General features: G+C 40.7%; 1 protein-coding gene across 1 annotated transcript; it reads right to left on the reverse strand.

Moving 5' to 3' along the window:
* Window positions 1–1,132: 1,132 nt before the first annotated feature.
* Window positions 1,133–16,485, reverse strand: LOC122980334 (RNA-binding protein 6). The gene is made up of 23 exons (XM_044348245.1): window positions 16,354–16,485; window positions 15,625–15,697; window positions 12,659–14,219; window positions 12,469–12,558; window positions 12,260–12,329; window positions 11,257–11,330; window positions 6,668–6,742; window positions 5,856–6,147; window positions 5,566–5,723; window positions 5,333–5,433; window positions 5,181–5,250; window positions 5,000–5,075; window positions 4,828–4,886; window positions 4,621–4,741; window positions 4,026–4,123; window positions 3,001–3,336; window positions 2,762–2,911; window positions 2,577–2,642; window positions 2,262–2,489; window positions 2,098–2,172; window positions 1,912–2,009; window positions 1,773–1,824; window positions 1,133–1,683 (listed from the first exon to the last, which is right to left on the reverse strand). Exons 2-23 carry the CDS (start codon window positions 15,675–15,677, stop codon window positions 1,588–1,590), a joined length of 3,999 nt encoding a protein of 1,332 aa, XP_044204180.1. The 5' UTR covers window positions 15,678–15,697; window positions 16,354–16,485; the 3' UTR covers window positions 1,133–1,587.
* Window positions 16,486–16,878: the final 393 nt, after the last annotated feature.

Below are 16,878 nucleotides of genomic sequence, written 5' to 3' on the forward strand. Positions count from 1 at the left end.
ACACTAAACCCATGCAAGCCTCAACAATTCAATGAACCACAGCCATAAGCAGGGTGAGGGCTGGTTCCTTCATATGCGTAAAGGTCAGAGGGGAGGCTTCATGTTCTAAGTCCTGCAAAGTACAACTGGGGAACATTAAAGCTGCATCTACTGACAACTTAACTTGCTGTCCACTTGAGTTTTCTTTTTTCTTTAGCATGGTAAGTACATAAAATGAATACTGAAGATCTAATTCAGCAAACCTGCTCAGACACTTCTATTTTGTCATTAAAAGGGTAATATTTTACATCAGCACAGCACAAAACATGGGATCTTGCTGCCCCCTAGTGGACATGACATGTATGCACTGTGACAATCATAGTAGAACTTCAACTGCAGAATTAAAAGGTGTAGGATTTGTCTGTTGGCATTTGTAAACACACAACATTGAAAGTTGGTCCCTCCTTCCCAGTTCAATAAGCTAAAGAGAGAGCAGCGGTTGTCAAGTGAGCTAGAGAGTGAATTAAGAGACTGAGCAGTCCTGGGAGCAAAGCTGTGAATCAGATAAATAAAATGTTATATCCTGATTGTTTCACAGCGGTTACGTTCTAAAGCAGAATTAAACACACACACACACCTTCGCACAACCCTGCGGGGAGGTGCTGCATTGCTGGATTTTGTGTGAATGTAGAGCTTCATCCTGTCTGCTGTGGCCTTTCTGCTCTGCGTGTGTGTGTGTGGCTCAACCCTGCCCTCGGTAGAGCAGACACACAGACCTGAAGCTCTTTACACATTCATGAAACAGAGACAGAGAGCAGATAAGAGAGACAGACACGACGATGTGACCCGTTCACTACACTATGACTCCTGACCTCACACCCTGCATGCTGCACCCACCACTGAAAGGTTGATACCCAGAAGCTTCCTGAACACTGTGAAGTAATAGGAAAATAAGAAAATACAAGCAGAGGGCAGGGTGTCTGCAGATAAATACACCACCACACACTTCTAGTGGGTCATAAGTGATGATAAAGGGGGATTACTTTTGTATGAGTCTATACATTGTCTTTTAGGAAAATCTTGCATAGTATACCTTTAAGCTATAAACGTGAGCAGATTGACACGCAAGAAAAACACTTTTGAACCAGAAAGGTTAGATCATATCTTTTACTTAAAAATGTGTACATACAATATCAATTCCAAATGAAAGTGTAAAAAATACTTCAGTTTTAAAACAAAATTTAACCGTGACCAGTGTGACAGTATCATTTCAAAAAGACAACCTGGGCACATTTCACAATTCTACACAGGCCACACATAAAACATGGGCAAAAATATTCAAATTAACGGGATGAATGAACAATTTCTATACAACATCCATCGTCGAGGACATCAAATAGTTCTTGTTTTTGACTTGTTGTAGCCATGTAATGTGCCTTTTAGGCTACATTATTTTCCATTTCATTTCAGTGTAGAAAACTCCAAAGTGTAATAATGTCCCAAGGCAGAGAAACAGTGAAGACAGTCAAAGGGATTTCTCATGCCAAGGCAGGAAAGCATGTCCGAGTAACTCTTCACATATAAAAGTGAGGATGTGTTCAGATCAGATCACTCGAGTTCTTTAAACCGTGCAAACATGGCCTTGCGCACTGCTTGTTTGTAGGTGGCGTGGTCCCAAACGACGGGCTCTTTCTTTTTCCTCTTCTAAAAGACAAAAAGTGCAATGAAAGGTTTAATAAACTAACAATAAACAACTCATGAAATTTGGTAACAAAGTAGAGCTTCACACCTACCGGGACAGGTTCTGCTCCTAAACCAGGCCTCTCACTGACTTTATTAATTTCCCTGAGCATAGAGAACAAACTGTTAAACCCATTAAATGCTTTCCATTTTTTATCATCTCAATAACACATTCTATTTGAGTGCACCTACCTGGAACTTCCAGCCCAGGTATTATGATGCTGCGGCTGTTGGTGATGGTGTTTTCTCCTTTTCTGTTCTGGTGACCTGGAAACTTCTCTGGCATTCAGCTGTGAAGGACACATGGCAACTTTAGGAATCAACAGACAACATGATACACTTGGCAGCATATTTTTCCACCCCATTAATTTCACTTACTTCTTTTTCCTGATTCTCTAGTGCCTCTAGCTCCTTCTTTGACCTCTTGATCTTAAGGTGAATCTCCATATTTTGCTGTTGAGACAATAATACATCAAGTATTAGAGGCTATATCTATAGGGTCGCTATCAACTATAGCTCATACAAATATGAACAGGCAGTACTTTATGCAGGTCTGAAAGCTGTTGGTGGCGGATCAGAGCATCCTTGTTGGGGAACTGTCTCCTACACAGCAGACAGGCCATCTTCTTCCAATCTGTCAGCTTGTCTTCCTTGTCATCCGACTGGCTGCCCTGACTGCTCTTCGCTGCCTCCTCCTTGTCCTCTTCCACCTCTTCGTCACTTCCAGCTGCATAGTCTGATGCCAGCAGACCAAGGGAGCCCATTGGACGCTGGGATTTAAACCAGACAAATGTTAAAGATGCCATGCAGTTAGATTTATGAGGCGTGCAAAGTAGACTGAACATTAGAGCTCTTACCTTCGACTTTTCATCTTTCTTAGGGGGGGCAAGGGGCTTTTTAAACAAATCGTCTCCACCTGAGATCTGAGGACGTAGACAAAGAATAGGACCAAAAATGTTTACAAGACTGCAGATCTGTTATTATATCTACATTCATGTTCAGAAAAAAATAGATGTATGGTTGTTGGAAGTGGATTCCTAACCTTCCTCTCAAAAATAGCGAAACCAGCGTCAGCTGATTTAGATTGCCTCCTGTCATCATCCATTCCAGTCTTCAGCAATGGTGATGGGGAGCGGACGCTTTCCTTTTGACGATTCTGGATCTTTGCCCAGCGCTCCATATCTTTCATGATCTGCATACAGCAACAAATGTATTTACTACCTTCCCTTTACACACATGTATTTCAAATTATGTGCACTGGTACTGTGAATGAAGCCCTACTTTGACAGCAGCAAGACTTCTTGGCTTCTCCTCCTTGTTGTCTTTGTCCTTTTTAGCGGTCTCGTCGTCTTCTTTCTTCTCAGCAGTCCCTGTAGCACTTGCAACAGACTCTGAAACAGAGCCGGCAGGAGCAGAAGCTGCTGTGGTGTGTGGAGGCAGTGATGGTTTCTTCATTTCCAGTGGAGCATCTGCTGCTGGGTTAGAAAGAATGGCTTGGTCTTCGGCGGTCATCGACATAGGTTGGGCCTCTGCAGAGTTCCCTCCTGGCACTGGGATGTAGGTCTTTGACACTGCATCCCAGTACAAGTACTCTTGGTTCTGAGCATTGTAGAAGTACTATACACAAAAATGATAGGAAAAATAAAAGAAATAATCTTAATGCCAACTAAAGTCACCCATTTGGAACCCATATGTTTTGGCAACCAGCTGAGGATCACATTTTATTAGCACCTAATGTCCTGAAGTAGTGAGTGAGCTTTAACTGTAACTACAAATCATATGTATAACACCTCTATTATCAATGTACATAGTGACTACTTTAAGCACACAAAATCCCTGTCCTCCAGACAGTAATTCATAAATATATTCTGAACTATGACAACAGTCCCAGCAGGAGGAAGTACCCTTGTTACCAAAATAATATTGGGGAGTTACTGGGTGTATGTTTTGATTGTGGATGAAACCACAAAGTCACAACTGTTACACACAACCTTGAGGAAAAACATTTATAATATAATCTCACATTTTACAAGACAGTTTGCAAATTGCAAGATCAATCATACTTCATATTCGTCAGACAATAAGGTTTAATGTTGGTCCATGAATATATTTTATTGGGTGATAGATTACTTTTGGCAGATCAGAACTGGTAGGACAGTATTAATTATTCTCTGGTAGGTTACTGACTACAGCATATAAATAACTCTTGATGAATAATATTACAACAATGTTTCTCCATAGCTTCTCTTTTGTCTAATTATAGGCTAGGGAAAGCATTAGATCACTGTGGTGTCCTGTATACTCACTCTAGAGCTAGGGTCGTAGTAAAGCGTCGTCTCAGGATCGTAGTAGAAGCCTGACGTGGCATCGTACAGGTAGTTGGACACGTCTGGAGTCTCAGAGCCTTTAGGTATTATGGCAAATAGATATGACAACAAATAAATAGGAGATATTAAGAGCACTGATCTTTTAAAGTAGGTCATGAAAACTAGGGTACACTCTTAGTCTGGATCATCTGAGAAACACTAATATTCTGAGATAGTTATGTGACCATTTACAAATATAGCTGATGTTCTAAAATAGGTAGTAAAAAACTGAACTAAAGATGACAAACTCCCACAGACTGTCTGTACTCTTAACTTGAAAAAGTCTTCCAACTTTAAAAGCACCTATTAATCCTTATTTATACATTTAAGACATTTTCTCTGAATCTTACTTAGCTAAAATATTAAATTTAAGTTAAATGAAGTGCAGAAAACCTGCAGGTGTTTGTCACACCTTTTACTACTGCTAATATACAATACAGAGCTACACTGGATTCATTTGCTACAATGTCACACCAATACTGACAGAGGATGACCAAACACTTTACTGGATTTGAATGATCAGTCTGTTTCTTACCTAACATGTAGGTCTGTGATCCGTCTGCAACGGCTGACATCCCAGCTGAGTCTGTGGGCACATGAAGTCCAACGGCCTGGTATGACGGATCCAAAGTTGGAGTCTCACTGTAGCCAACTCCCTATGAGGCGTTATAGGAAATGTACAGTTATCTGTCCAGCTTTGAGACAAGATAGCCACATGTTTGCTTTTTGCTTTGCAACCTACCTGGCTAATGCTGGGGTCTGATGACAGAGTTGGATTAGTGCTTCCAGTCATCAAATTACCTGGTCACAAAAATGAGAGACTACTTAAGACCATTTTATGTTCAAGTTTTGTAATAATGAATAGTGCATGCGGACGAAGATACTAGGATGTGTGTGTGAGGAGGAAGTCCCACCTGGCATTACAGGAGGAGCACCATTGGGTGGCGGCAGTCCTTGCAAGAATGGTGGTGGTTGTGAGTACTGCTGCTGCTGAAATTCCAGGGACAAAAAGTACAGGTCATTTGAGAGCTCTGATGATCCACTTATTTTTTTTAAAACAGTTTTATGAAGCAGTACAAGAAGACCACAACTTACCCCCATCATGCTGGCCTCTGGTGGATACCCAAGGATAGAAGTGTTTGGTTTATCAAAATCTCTTCTGAAACTGAAAAAGACAGAAGATCATCAGGAGATGGGAATTCTCTACTAGACATGGCTGATAAGAAAGTCCTTGCAACATGACTTACTTTTGGTTCTTTAGGGGTTTTGCAACCTCAGCATAAACTCTGACTCCATCAATATATAGGGGTCTGGGTTTAGTGAGGAGCTCAACTAGACGTGTCACTTGCTAAAAAAGAAGACACAATAATAAGGGCTGGAAAATAACAAGGAAACACCAGACAAAGAATATACTAACAAACCCGAATAGAATATGAAAGTATAATCAACCGCAAACTAGGATCATTAATATTTCAGGTACCTCATGGGAGTCCATGTCAACAAAGCAGAAGCACTTTGCTCCAGGTGGCTTAGCTTTGACGAGACGGACATTTCTTTCATCCAGATATGCAAAAGGATCCAAGGCTTTCAGGATAGTCTCTACTGTGGTGGTCGGCTTCACATTTTTTATTATCATGGCTGTACAGGGACACAAGGAAAGAACACAGTCAATTATTTGTAAAAATAGCACATGAATGAACAAATATGTCAATGGATATCTAAGGTTTATTGCTACAAAGTTAAATGAACCAGCAGCATTAGTCAACATACTTTTACTGTCTTTAAAGACGGAGTCAGATTGGTGTGAACTGTGATGAGGAGGGTTGCGGTTGCCCCAAGACTCTGCCTGCTGCTCTCTTTCTTGCTGTTGGAGCTGTTGGTCCACCTGCTGCTGCCAGGCCTCTGGAGTCAGGTCAGAGCTACGCTGCCACTGGCTTTGGGACAATGGCTCCATGGGGCCTTTTGGTTTGGACCCATTCAGGTTGGTTTTCAACTCTTCTAAAGGTTGATCAGGTCTGGGCAACTGGGGCTCCTGGAGTTGAGGTAGTTTGTGATCTGATTCCTAATTCACAAAGACAGGAAGAAAGGGACATTTAATCACTTTTAAACTATCGTGGGGTTAACAATATGGTGTTCTTTCTATCTATCTATCTATCTATCTATATGGTGAATGGATACCATTAATTCTCAAGTACTGGCTGGGCCCAGCTAGTGGCAATTATCTAGGACAGGCTATTATTAGAGACAAGCCTTTGTTTCTGGTACAGTATATTTTATTAACTACTACAGTATATTTTATTAACTATTTTTTTTTTGCTGCTGTTTGATGTTTACGCAAACCTAGTGCGTCAATACTTTTGTTGTTTGTGCTGTATGTTTGTCCAGAAAGAAAGAATTGCGAAGAATTCATGAATCAACAAATACCAGTATTTTTGTTTAAGAGAGAAACAACTCTGAACCAATGGGGATTATGGTATGGTTATGTTGATGTAGGATTACTGTGGAATTCAAATTCATTATTTGGGAATTTATGGTAAATCACTAAGAAATGATAAATTATATTTTCCTTTAATTACACTCACATGAACGCCTCTTTCACGCTCATCTGGCTGGAAGTACTTCATGGAAACTGTTCTAGTGCCAACCTTTAGGGATCCCTGAAATGAGAACAGAAAAGATCAGTCAGCATTATACTACACAGGTGACCAATATCTAAAATAATACCAATGACACCCAGCATGCACTCTGGCAGGTTTAGCCCTCCTCTTCACTGCTGAAGATAAAATGGGCAAATACTTATGGTGGTGTGCAAATCCCAGATCCAGGATCATACTTAATGCAGGCCATTTGCCCCCATTCTATGCTACATAGTTTCAAGGGAACTACAAATTAGGACTACAACTACCAGTTATTTTCATTCTCAATTAATCTGCCAATTATTCTATCAATTAAGAGAAATCATCTGATTAAAAAAATGCCAGAAAATAGTGAATAAAACCTAAAACAATTTTCTTAAGCCCAAAGTGGCATCCACAAATTGGTTGTTTTGTCCGTCCATCAGTTCAAACCCCAAAAGTATGCAGTTTTCTATCACACAAGTCACAGAAAAGCAGAAAATCCTCATAACCGAAAAGCTGGAACTATGACAAGTTTCCCATATTTGCTTGAAAATGGACTGAAACAAGAGTTGTAAAATTGATTATCAAAATAGTTGCTGGTTAATATTCTGTCTATGATTTCAGCTCTACTCCATATACATCTGACTCTTGTTAAAGGAAGACTCACGTCATAGAATAATATCCAAAAGAAATCAACAGGACTTTGTAGAGCCAAATAAGAGCCACATTCTCAGCAGCTAAGGTGTACAAACCAAACTATGCCATCATAAATACCATATTTTCACTAGACTGCACTTGTAAAAGAGAGAGATAAGTTGTTTCAAAGGGAGGCTCACAACACATGTAAAAGTGCTCTGCAAACTTGTAGTACTGCCCATCCATAACATCCATCTTTTTTGATGTAGGTTTGGCAGGTCAAAAATGGATTAACACTGGTTCATTTCAGAGTCTATCCCATTTGCACATAACTGTTTTAAGCATTGACGCCATTCATAAAACCACACCCTGAAGCACAAAGCTAAATCCATCCTTATCTTTCATGGTAGCTTTTATTTGGATCTTTGATGTCATTTCAGTTATTGACTGCGCAACCATGTGCATCATCTAGTTTTTAAACTGAGCTACTTCATGCTGCAGAATATAGGCCAAAAGTGAAATATAAAGTTGTTGCAATAACAGAGCCGAACAAACTCCTACACATTTCAGCAATAATTCAACTGATCCCCATCTACCACAAAATAAGGTGCTTCTCCATAGTTTTAGAGACATGATAAAAGCACAACAATCCTGGCCAGTGCTGAAGATTGCACTGACCATGTCAAGATGAGAACTTGATTCAGAAATTTGCCCAAAGTAATCAAAAGAAAGTTGAAATCCCAGTGGCGACAAGTTCAAGAGAATACCAACAAGAGGACATGAACTCTTCCTAAGATGTCAAATTATTGGAAATGCCTTGAATTAGTGAAAGAATTGTGCCACAGTGTCACTGAAACCTGAGGACAAGACTAAGGGTGCTTTCACACCTGCCTTGTTTAGTTCGGTTCAATCGAACTCTGGTTCATTTTCCCTCTTGGTGCGGTTTATTTGGGCAGGTGTGAACACAGCAATCGCAATCTGGTGTGGACCAAAACAACCAGACCGAGACCTTGTTGAAGAGGTGGTCTCAATCCCGTTACAAATGAACTCTGGTACAGTTCGGTTGTGGTATGAACATGATCCGACATACATCCCACCCAACCGCAGGAAGCACTGAGCATTTGTTGGATTTAACAAGCTCCTGTAGCCAGCTGCGCTGTGCATTATGCACCCTTCTCCTCTTCAGCCAACTGAAGGCAGCACGTCTTCACATTGTTCTCTTGATGTTGCCTTGAGGTGCGTTCAAATGTGCCATTCTGCTTGCATATTTTGACTTAGTATATGGCCCAAAGACTTGGCCAGATTATCCATATATCGAGAGAGTGCCATGGGGCAACAGTCAATTTGCCGTGCTGGGGGGCACCAATGTGGAAAAAAAAGAAAAACATAAATAGTTTGTGGTCAGAAACAGCAGATACACCATTTATAAAGCACTTGATTTAGCTTTTACTTATCATTATTCTTATTAATAAGAATATGGATAAGAATAAGAACAGTTGAGAAGTAGCCGCTGCTGTGAGTCTTTCAGCAGCAAAGAGGCAAGGAGAGAGAGAGATGCTGTTTATTTAAATAATAACACAGTACATTCTATTGCTGATAGAAAATACATTCAGAGACCATTTTACTAGCCTAATCCACCCTCCTGTGTGGAACAAGTACACCTTCATATCTCTGAGCGCTATGGTTCATAAATTACATTTATTTTCTGTTTTACAGAGGTGAGAAGGAAAATCAAGTCCTTTATAAATGTTGTAGTAACCTATCTGCTGTTTCTGAAAAACAAACTCCTTTCTCTGCCCGCCAACCCCACAAGATTTCTGACCAATGAATGGAGTGACAACTCCCACATGGCTTTTGTTGATACATTTTGGTTCGTTTAAAATTTTGAAACCAAACCGAACCAAAGGGAAAATGCAACAAACTAGCAACTCATCCACTGATTCGGACCAGAGTCAACAAACTATAGGTGTGAAAACATCCTAAGAGCCACACCAGCAGCTCTGTAAGGCTGTAATGCTCATCGTAAAGAAAAATAAACTATAAAATAGATAAACCAAAGTATTTGACAAATAAAAATTACCTTTAGATAAAAAGTCAGGGAATCAAAGTTCACAAAGACCACAAATGTCAAATTGCATGGTAATCCATCCAACCGTTGTCGAAAAATTTCACTTGGAACCATAATTGTCAACCTGCTTGTTGCTACAGAAAAAGTATCACCAAGAGGTACAAAAAGAACCAAAGTTATTTGGATACATCCACTGGGAATCATGAACACCTGAACCAAATTTTGTGCCAATCCATGTGATAGATGTAGAGATGGATAGATATTTCACCGAATAAGTGAATATTTTGACCTGCTGGTCACACTAGATGACAACTCAGGGAATTCCCGGAGTCATTGGATTCATCCTCTGGAGACCATGAATGTCTGTGCAAAAGTCCATCCAAAAATCCATCCAATACTTGTTGAGATACTTCAGTCTGGACCAAAGTGGTAGACCAACTGACCTTGTCAACCGTAGTCACACAGCTAGTGTAGCTAAAAACCCTCAAAGCAATGTGCACCTATACATGACTGAGCAAAATTACACTAAAAAGGTGTGATCACTGCAATGCTTTACCTGTCCTAAGATTAGAACAGATTTTTTTCCAAGCTAATCTCAAATGTGGCAACTTTCTCCTCTGAAGTAGGCAAGCAAAAACATGTACTGTATGTTACCAGTTAAACCGTAACCGCAGAGTTCTCAGTAATAAGGATGCGTTCAGACCAAGTTTAGCCCTGTGTGAAAAAATGCAGCACCCTCATTGATTTGAATGAGGCTAGTCCGCAAGGCTGCAAACACAGAGTGCTCTGGCACAAACACACAGGGTTATTAGGCAAAAAAGTTAAATCTGGCCTCAACTTTCACCGGATTGCAATACTGTCATTCAGCAAGGCACTATCTCTTACATAATGGTCGTGGCAGCTTATGGCCATGTTAACCTTCAAGAGTTATAAAATGCTTTGTCAGTGTATCATACACTGCTGTGTTTTGTCATCTGATAAGCCTTCAAATTTATGGACCTGTTATTCAAATTAGACTTCCTGGAACCCAATTTTGTGTCTCGCTGGTACCTGAAAAAACATGCCCCCACCGACCAGCCTCATTCTGTTTTAATGCAGGGTTGTTCTCAGTCTGAATGCCCACTAATTGGCATTGGTTAGGAAAGTGTTCAAATTTCCAGTTGCTTCCATGATAAGAGAAACTTTGCAGGCTACTCAAAGGCTTCTTTAAATGCAAAGACTTAAAGAGTGCTGCTAGCTGCTAGCGGTAACAATTCCTTTTGATCCTCTTCCTTTACAAAACCTAATCACACACGAACAAAACATTGGCTCAGTACAGAAGCTTCACTGTCAACATTGTCGTTAAGTCATCCTAAAATGATAAAACTTCTTAACTGTTAAGACTATCCCATCTAAAGACTAAAGATATTTTCTCTCTCCAAACTTTTGTATTTTCTGGTAAATCCAGGGTTAGGCAGTTTGGGGTTAAAATGTGAAAATTTCTAAAACATTTAGGGCTAGAAAACAAAGAAAGGGTAACCTATGTCTACCTATGCATATACACAAAATTTAAAGTAAATGTTTTCTGTAAAAGGGCTAAACAAGTTACCTGTAATACTATCATCTCATTGCTGATTACTATTTAGAATTAATTTTTATATAAAATAAGGGCCAACTGTCAGGGTTTAAAATGTTAGCATCAATAAATGCCAACAACTGATATCTCCATTTCCTTAACCAAAGCAAGTTCACTGAAATTGCAGAAACCCCCTCCCAGGTTCTCTTCCTCCCCCATCTACTAAATGCCCTCTCAACCCCTCGTAATCCTGATGGGAGAGGCGGCCTTCGTAGAGTGACGAGGATAGGCCACCTTGTTGGACTCCATGAAGTGGACTGCATCCTCGAGGTTTAAAAACTCCACATAGGCGGTATCGTAGCTGTAACCTGGGGACAGCATTTGAAATACAGATGGGTTTTTGTTAGTCAATTCCAGTAACGACACCCATTAAAACATAAAAGACAGTTCGTGAATACATCGAGATCAATAAGCATTTTTCTGCGAGCGAAGTTTTACACCTTTACTGACATACATACCTTTTCAGGAAAACAATTTTTGTTTGATTTTTGATTTGTCTTCTGATGACTGAAGTCATATCAGACTTTGCCATGAAAGGCTTTGATAAAACCAAGCCTTAACAGAGAGATATTCCAGACCAGTGACAGTGAACGACTGCATGGTTTTCACCGTGAAAACAGAAAAATGTAATATTCATGTTTATATCAAATGCAAAAAGGCACCTCACAACTTTTTCTGTGACGTCATTTTGATATATTTATGCAAAACGAATGGCCTTCGAAACATAATCTTCATTAAAAGGCTTGGCATGATGTAAAACAATGTCTACGGCGATCCACTATGGAAAACTTTCACTCTAAAGCAGATGTTTAGATCAGTAGGTTGGACAAAGCACTAACAAGGCGGCCTCCATTTCAGTTTGTTGACATTCTTTTTTTCTCAATCAGAGAACTTGGATAAATTGTCTCTGAAGGACACATTCAGTGAGCCACATATCACTGATCTTTTGTGACCGACATCAGATATGACTCTCCAAAGCTGCCAATATTAAATCCTTGGTAAATCCTCAAACTGCTGCCAATAACCCTTCATCCTCTGACATGAAAAAGGATGGCATAAGAGAACCCCCCCACTCTTTTTTACTGAGCGGGTTCACACAGGGCAAGAACAACAAAAGCAACGAAGGAGCATTAAAAGAAAGAATGCGAAGGTTCGAAATGTCGTAAGAGCGAAATGTCGAGGGACATGTTAGCGATCGACTGCCCCAAACAGTTCCACAAAGAAACTTAATTCTTACCTGGCACAACATTTTTGATTTTCATCCCCTGCATTGGCACACCATCACGGACTGCAAAGGCACCAAGAATCTGCAAAAGAACATATCAAAATAAATGAGTCTGTTAAAAGTTAAGCTATGGCTGTCTATGCCCACTACCAACAACACAAAAATCAAGGTCTGGTAACCATAATAACTAACACAGAGTTGCTTTTCTGTTTGATTATTACCTGTTCCATTGTAGCAGTCTTCGGAATACCAATTATGGATATTGTATTGGAAACTTTGTCCTCCACTGCTGCATTCCTATAATCTTGATCCTTTCACAGAAATTTTGATAAAATTCTAGTTATGAAACATGAAAATATCACAAAATGCAAACATTTTTGTACAAATACTAGTGATGAAAAATACACCTACCTGAGAACCAGACTCACTAAATTTTGAAGGTGTGATTGGTTTAGATTCTTTGATGAATTTCTCTGGCACTTGGAGCTCCTCGCGTTTGTAATCAAAAGCTCTCCCAGACCCTGTTCTGTAATCGATGTCCCTGTAGTCTTGGTCTCTGGTCTGTTCTGTGCTGCTGCTTTGGAAATCACGTTCTGCCCCCATCTTACCCCTAGCAGGTCCTTGATTGTGTGGAATATCTTTCAGTCCTTTAAAACAATCATTTGGCTCTTGAGTCTCATGTGAGGGTCGATTCTTCTCTTGATGGTAAGGAGGCCTTTCATCTCGATTTGATTTATTCTGACTGTGCTTTGGGTCCCTTTCTCCAAGCCAATGTTTACTCTCATTTTCTCTAACAAGAGGGCCAGTGAGGGGACTTATTTCTGGGAGTGGACAGCCTTGTGGAACTTTGCTGCCAATTGAAGGTAGATTCATAGCAGCGAAGTGGTCACTGTGAGGAAAGCCGGCGTCTTTCCCTGGGAATTCAGTAGAGGGCCTATCCCTTTCTTGAAATGGTGGTGGATCTCTAACATTCACATCTCTGCCAAAACCTCCAGGGAAGCTGGGTTCAGTTACACCTCCCACTCCTTCATTCACGTTTAAGAAAGGGTTTTTATCCTTTCGACGGTTCTTCCATTCTTCTGCAAGAGTCATTTCTTCACCACTCCTATAATCCATAAGGGGACTATTACTTGAATCTGGATAATCTCTGTCTCTGAGTGGGTCTTCTGCACCCATAAACTCTGGTCTTTGGGGCCCACTAACATCTGGAGGCATGTCAGATCTTGCCCTGTCCACTGGAGGGACGTCACTGTTTCCAAACCTTAAGGGAGAGCGCTCTCTACTTCTAAATTCAGCTGATGGTCCAGGACGATTTCTGAAATCCATATCAGAGTCAAATCCTCCTCTAGGGTTGAAAGGTGGTCCTCCTCTTCTGTCAGTGTCTATCATTCTCCTTTCACGTGGCGGTATGTCCATATCATAACGATCAGTATTGCCAATGCCCATTGGGGGCCTATCTCGCATGTCCCTAAATCCATCGTTTCGCTCCATTCGGTCCATGGGAAAACCTCTTCTCCCATCCATATTGGGATTGTTGAATCGTGACATGTCGTAATGAAATGTGTCCCTGTCTCTCATGTCCATAAATCTGCTGTTTGGTTCTCGCGGTGGCATTCCTCTCCCTCCCATGTCAGCAGAGTTCCTGCCGGGTCCCGGGAAACCAGATGAATTCATCAGTTTGTCTCTGATGGCCGCTTCATACTGTCTTCTGAGACTGAAGTCTGGCTCTTCCCCAGGTCTTAAAAAATCTCTGTTCGGCTCTCTACCACGCATATCACGTGGGTCCATATCCCTTGGGACCATATCACGCCCCCTCATTGGTGGACCGTCCATCCTCCTCATGTCCATAGGTGGTAGATCTAGAGGTCTTGGTCCCATATGACCCATCGGGCCCATATTCATCCCTTCTCTACCTCTATAATCAGGCATGGGACGATCTCTGCCACCAAATGTTTCTCCACGATGATCACCGCTGGAATGTACATTCATATTTTTTCACATTAGACTAATGATTTATTTTAAATGCACATTATCAAGGAATAAAGCTTTTAACAAAAAAATTCATTTTCAAAATTGCCCAACCAGTCACAATACAGACATACAGTAAGGCTGGGTCATATGATGATAAATAATATGATAAGATGGGGCTGGGTACCGAACTTTGATACTTGGCACCGATTGAACTGCTTCAAAACCATCAAGTATCGTGAAATGCCTTGTCATTTAGTACCAAATTTCAATACCCAAGGAGTGCGCGGGCGAGCAGCACTGCTTTTACAGCAGTGGCCACTAATAAAGCTGCCTCGACCAGCAGTGGTGGGCTGGCATTGTTGCGGGAGCATAGAGCCCACCCTCCAGTTCTTCCCCATGTCACCGCAGTGAGTAAGCAGCTCAAGGTTGAGCTGCTAACCCTTCCGGCAACCCCAGTAGCACTGTAGGCTCTGTTAGTGCTGTTAACAGTGCTAGCAGCCACCTTTACAGCTCAGCCACTTCTGTGTTTACATGTGACGTTGGAGGTGGGAGCCGCGTACATGCTATCCCGACTAGCCTTGCAGCTCTGAGGGAAGATAGCAACCAAGACACGACGGCAGCGGAGCGGCTCTCCAGGTGAAACACCTCACAAGTGGCCAAGGTAAGTGTTTTTTCTTCCCCAATGTACAGTGGACCTAAGCAGAAATCTTCCCCACCGTCCTCCGTGACTGGCTGACCAGGGGACCAAGCAAGGGATGCAGCAGCGTCCTTGCTAGCCTTAGCTGCTTCCCAGCCCTTTCTGCTGTGCCCAGCCATAAGTAAATTATGGTTTATAATTTTTATAGTTTAAAATTACCTAGGAGCTGAATAATAAAACTAAAAATTTGTACCATAATGTGTAATGTAATTTTCTTTTTGTTAAAATGGATTTTATAAAATTGGTATAGAAAAAAGCATAGTTCAGGAACCGGTATCAAAGTCAAGGTATCGATACCAGTATCAAAAATTTTTGAACGATACCCAGCCCTATTTGTTTCATTTGTCAATACAGAGGAATGTTCACCTTTAATATCTCATGTTATATTATGCCAGTGTGGGAATGTTTTTAGTGTATGAGCAAGACTTCTTAAGAGCAAATCTAGATTTACATGGTTTTTGTCAGGTATTTACTTCAAGCAGTTTTTTGTTTATCTTATCTAAAAACAGTCCACACAATGGAGTTTCCACAGAATCTTACATATATCACAATATACATTATAAAACTATATATGCTGTGATAGCAGATTTTGCCCACCCCTAACATACTGCAATACAGACAAACATAGTAATTATTGCAAAAAAAAGCTCATTTCTTACTACTAAATTAAAAATGGTCTTAAATCTATAAGTGAATGATGCTTGTTTACCGAAAGGGTGGTCCTCCCCTTGGTCCTTGCCCTGGCCCTGGTCCATCCCACATGTTTGCAGACAATACTTTATCTATAGGCAAAGGGTAAATTAAATGTTTGCATCACTGTATAAAAGGCAGATGAATGTACTATTGGCTTGAATATGGCATGTATATCCATAATAATAACGCTGTTAAGAGCTGGACTTTGATCGCACACTTTGAGTAAACTAGGTGAGTGTTTTGGTCGTTCTTATGTTGTTTGCCATGTTATTTCCGTGCTACAGTGAAGCTACTTAGAAGATGGCTGCATATGTCAAACCTGAGGGAAGTAACACTGGGTGGTGTGGTTTCTAATGATGGTCCACAGTAGATGGCCCGCTAATTATAGCCATCGCTAGGCCTTCCATATCTACGCCACATCATAAACAAATAGCGTTAGGGTTGAAAATGACTGCATGGAAATAAACACAGAAATTCAAATGAACAACCGCATTATAGTGGCAAGTGTAGCGTTATTGAATTAGCCAGCTAAAGCCCATTATCACTAACCTTTACCCAAGAGACCAGTCACAGGGTGACGCTATCGGAGCTAACTTAGCTAGAGCTAATATTCACGTTAAGAAAGCCGGGTTCTTTGCGTTAGCTTTTAGCTAGGCAGCATAAAGCAACAGCTTTCAAAAAACATAACACTACTCTGACTATATACCTCACCATTGGTGCGTAGATGTTAATTTTCTGTACCCACCTTGGCTCTTATTCGTGCTTAGTGTTAATATTGCGGAGGTTTGTCGCGCAGGTCGTCGATGGCTTCTATATACTAAGCTAATGCAAAAATGGAGGCGAGCATTCTTCTTCGGCTGCTGTAGCGGACACCGATTCGCCACTTCTTCTTCCTTTCAATTCCCGATACACTACACGCCTTAGGGTAGGTTGCTGCCACCCAGCGGTTCTTAAATACAACTGGTATATTCAATTTTATGCAGGGGAAAGGCCAGAACATCACATCCTGTTTTATTATTCTTCAGTATTATGTTTAGCTGAATGACTTTCTTAATCATCTGGCAGCCTGATCTACTAACTTCTTCCCCGCAACCAATGATTTTGTGTTTTCAATAGGTCTAAGTGGCCAAATTTTATACCTCTATATTGGTATTAAAGCAATACTGTAGGGATGACTACTGGCGTTTTCACAAAATATTTACACAATGAGATTTTTGATAAATAATCATCAGTAATGTGGGTATAATGACTAAGTGGGCAAATAATAGGT

This window comes from Thunnus albacares, chromosome 4, assembly GCF_914725855.1.
Source record: "Thunnus albacares chromosome 4, fThuAlb1.1, whole genome shotgun sequence".
NCBI lineage: Eukaryota > Metazoa > Chordata > Actinopteri > Scombriformes > Scombridae > Thunnus > Thunnus albacares.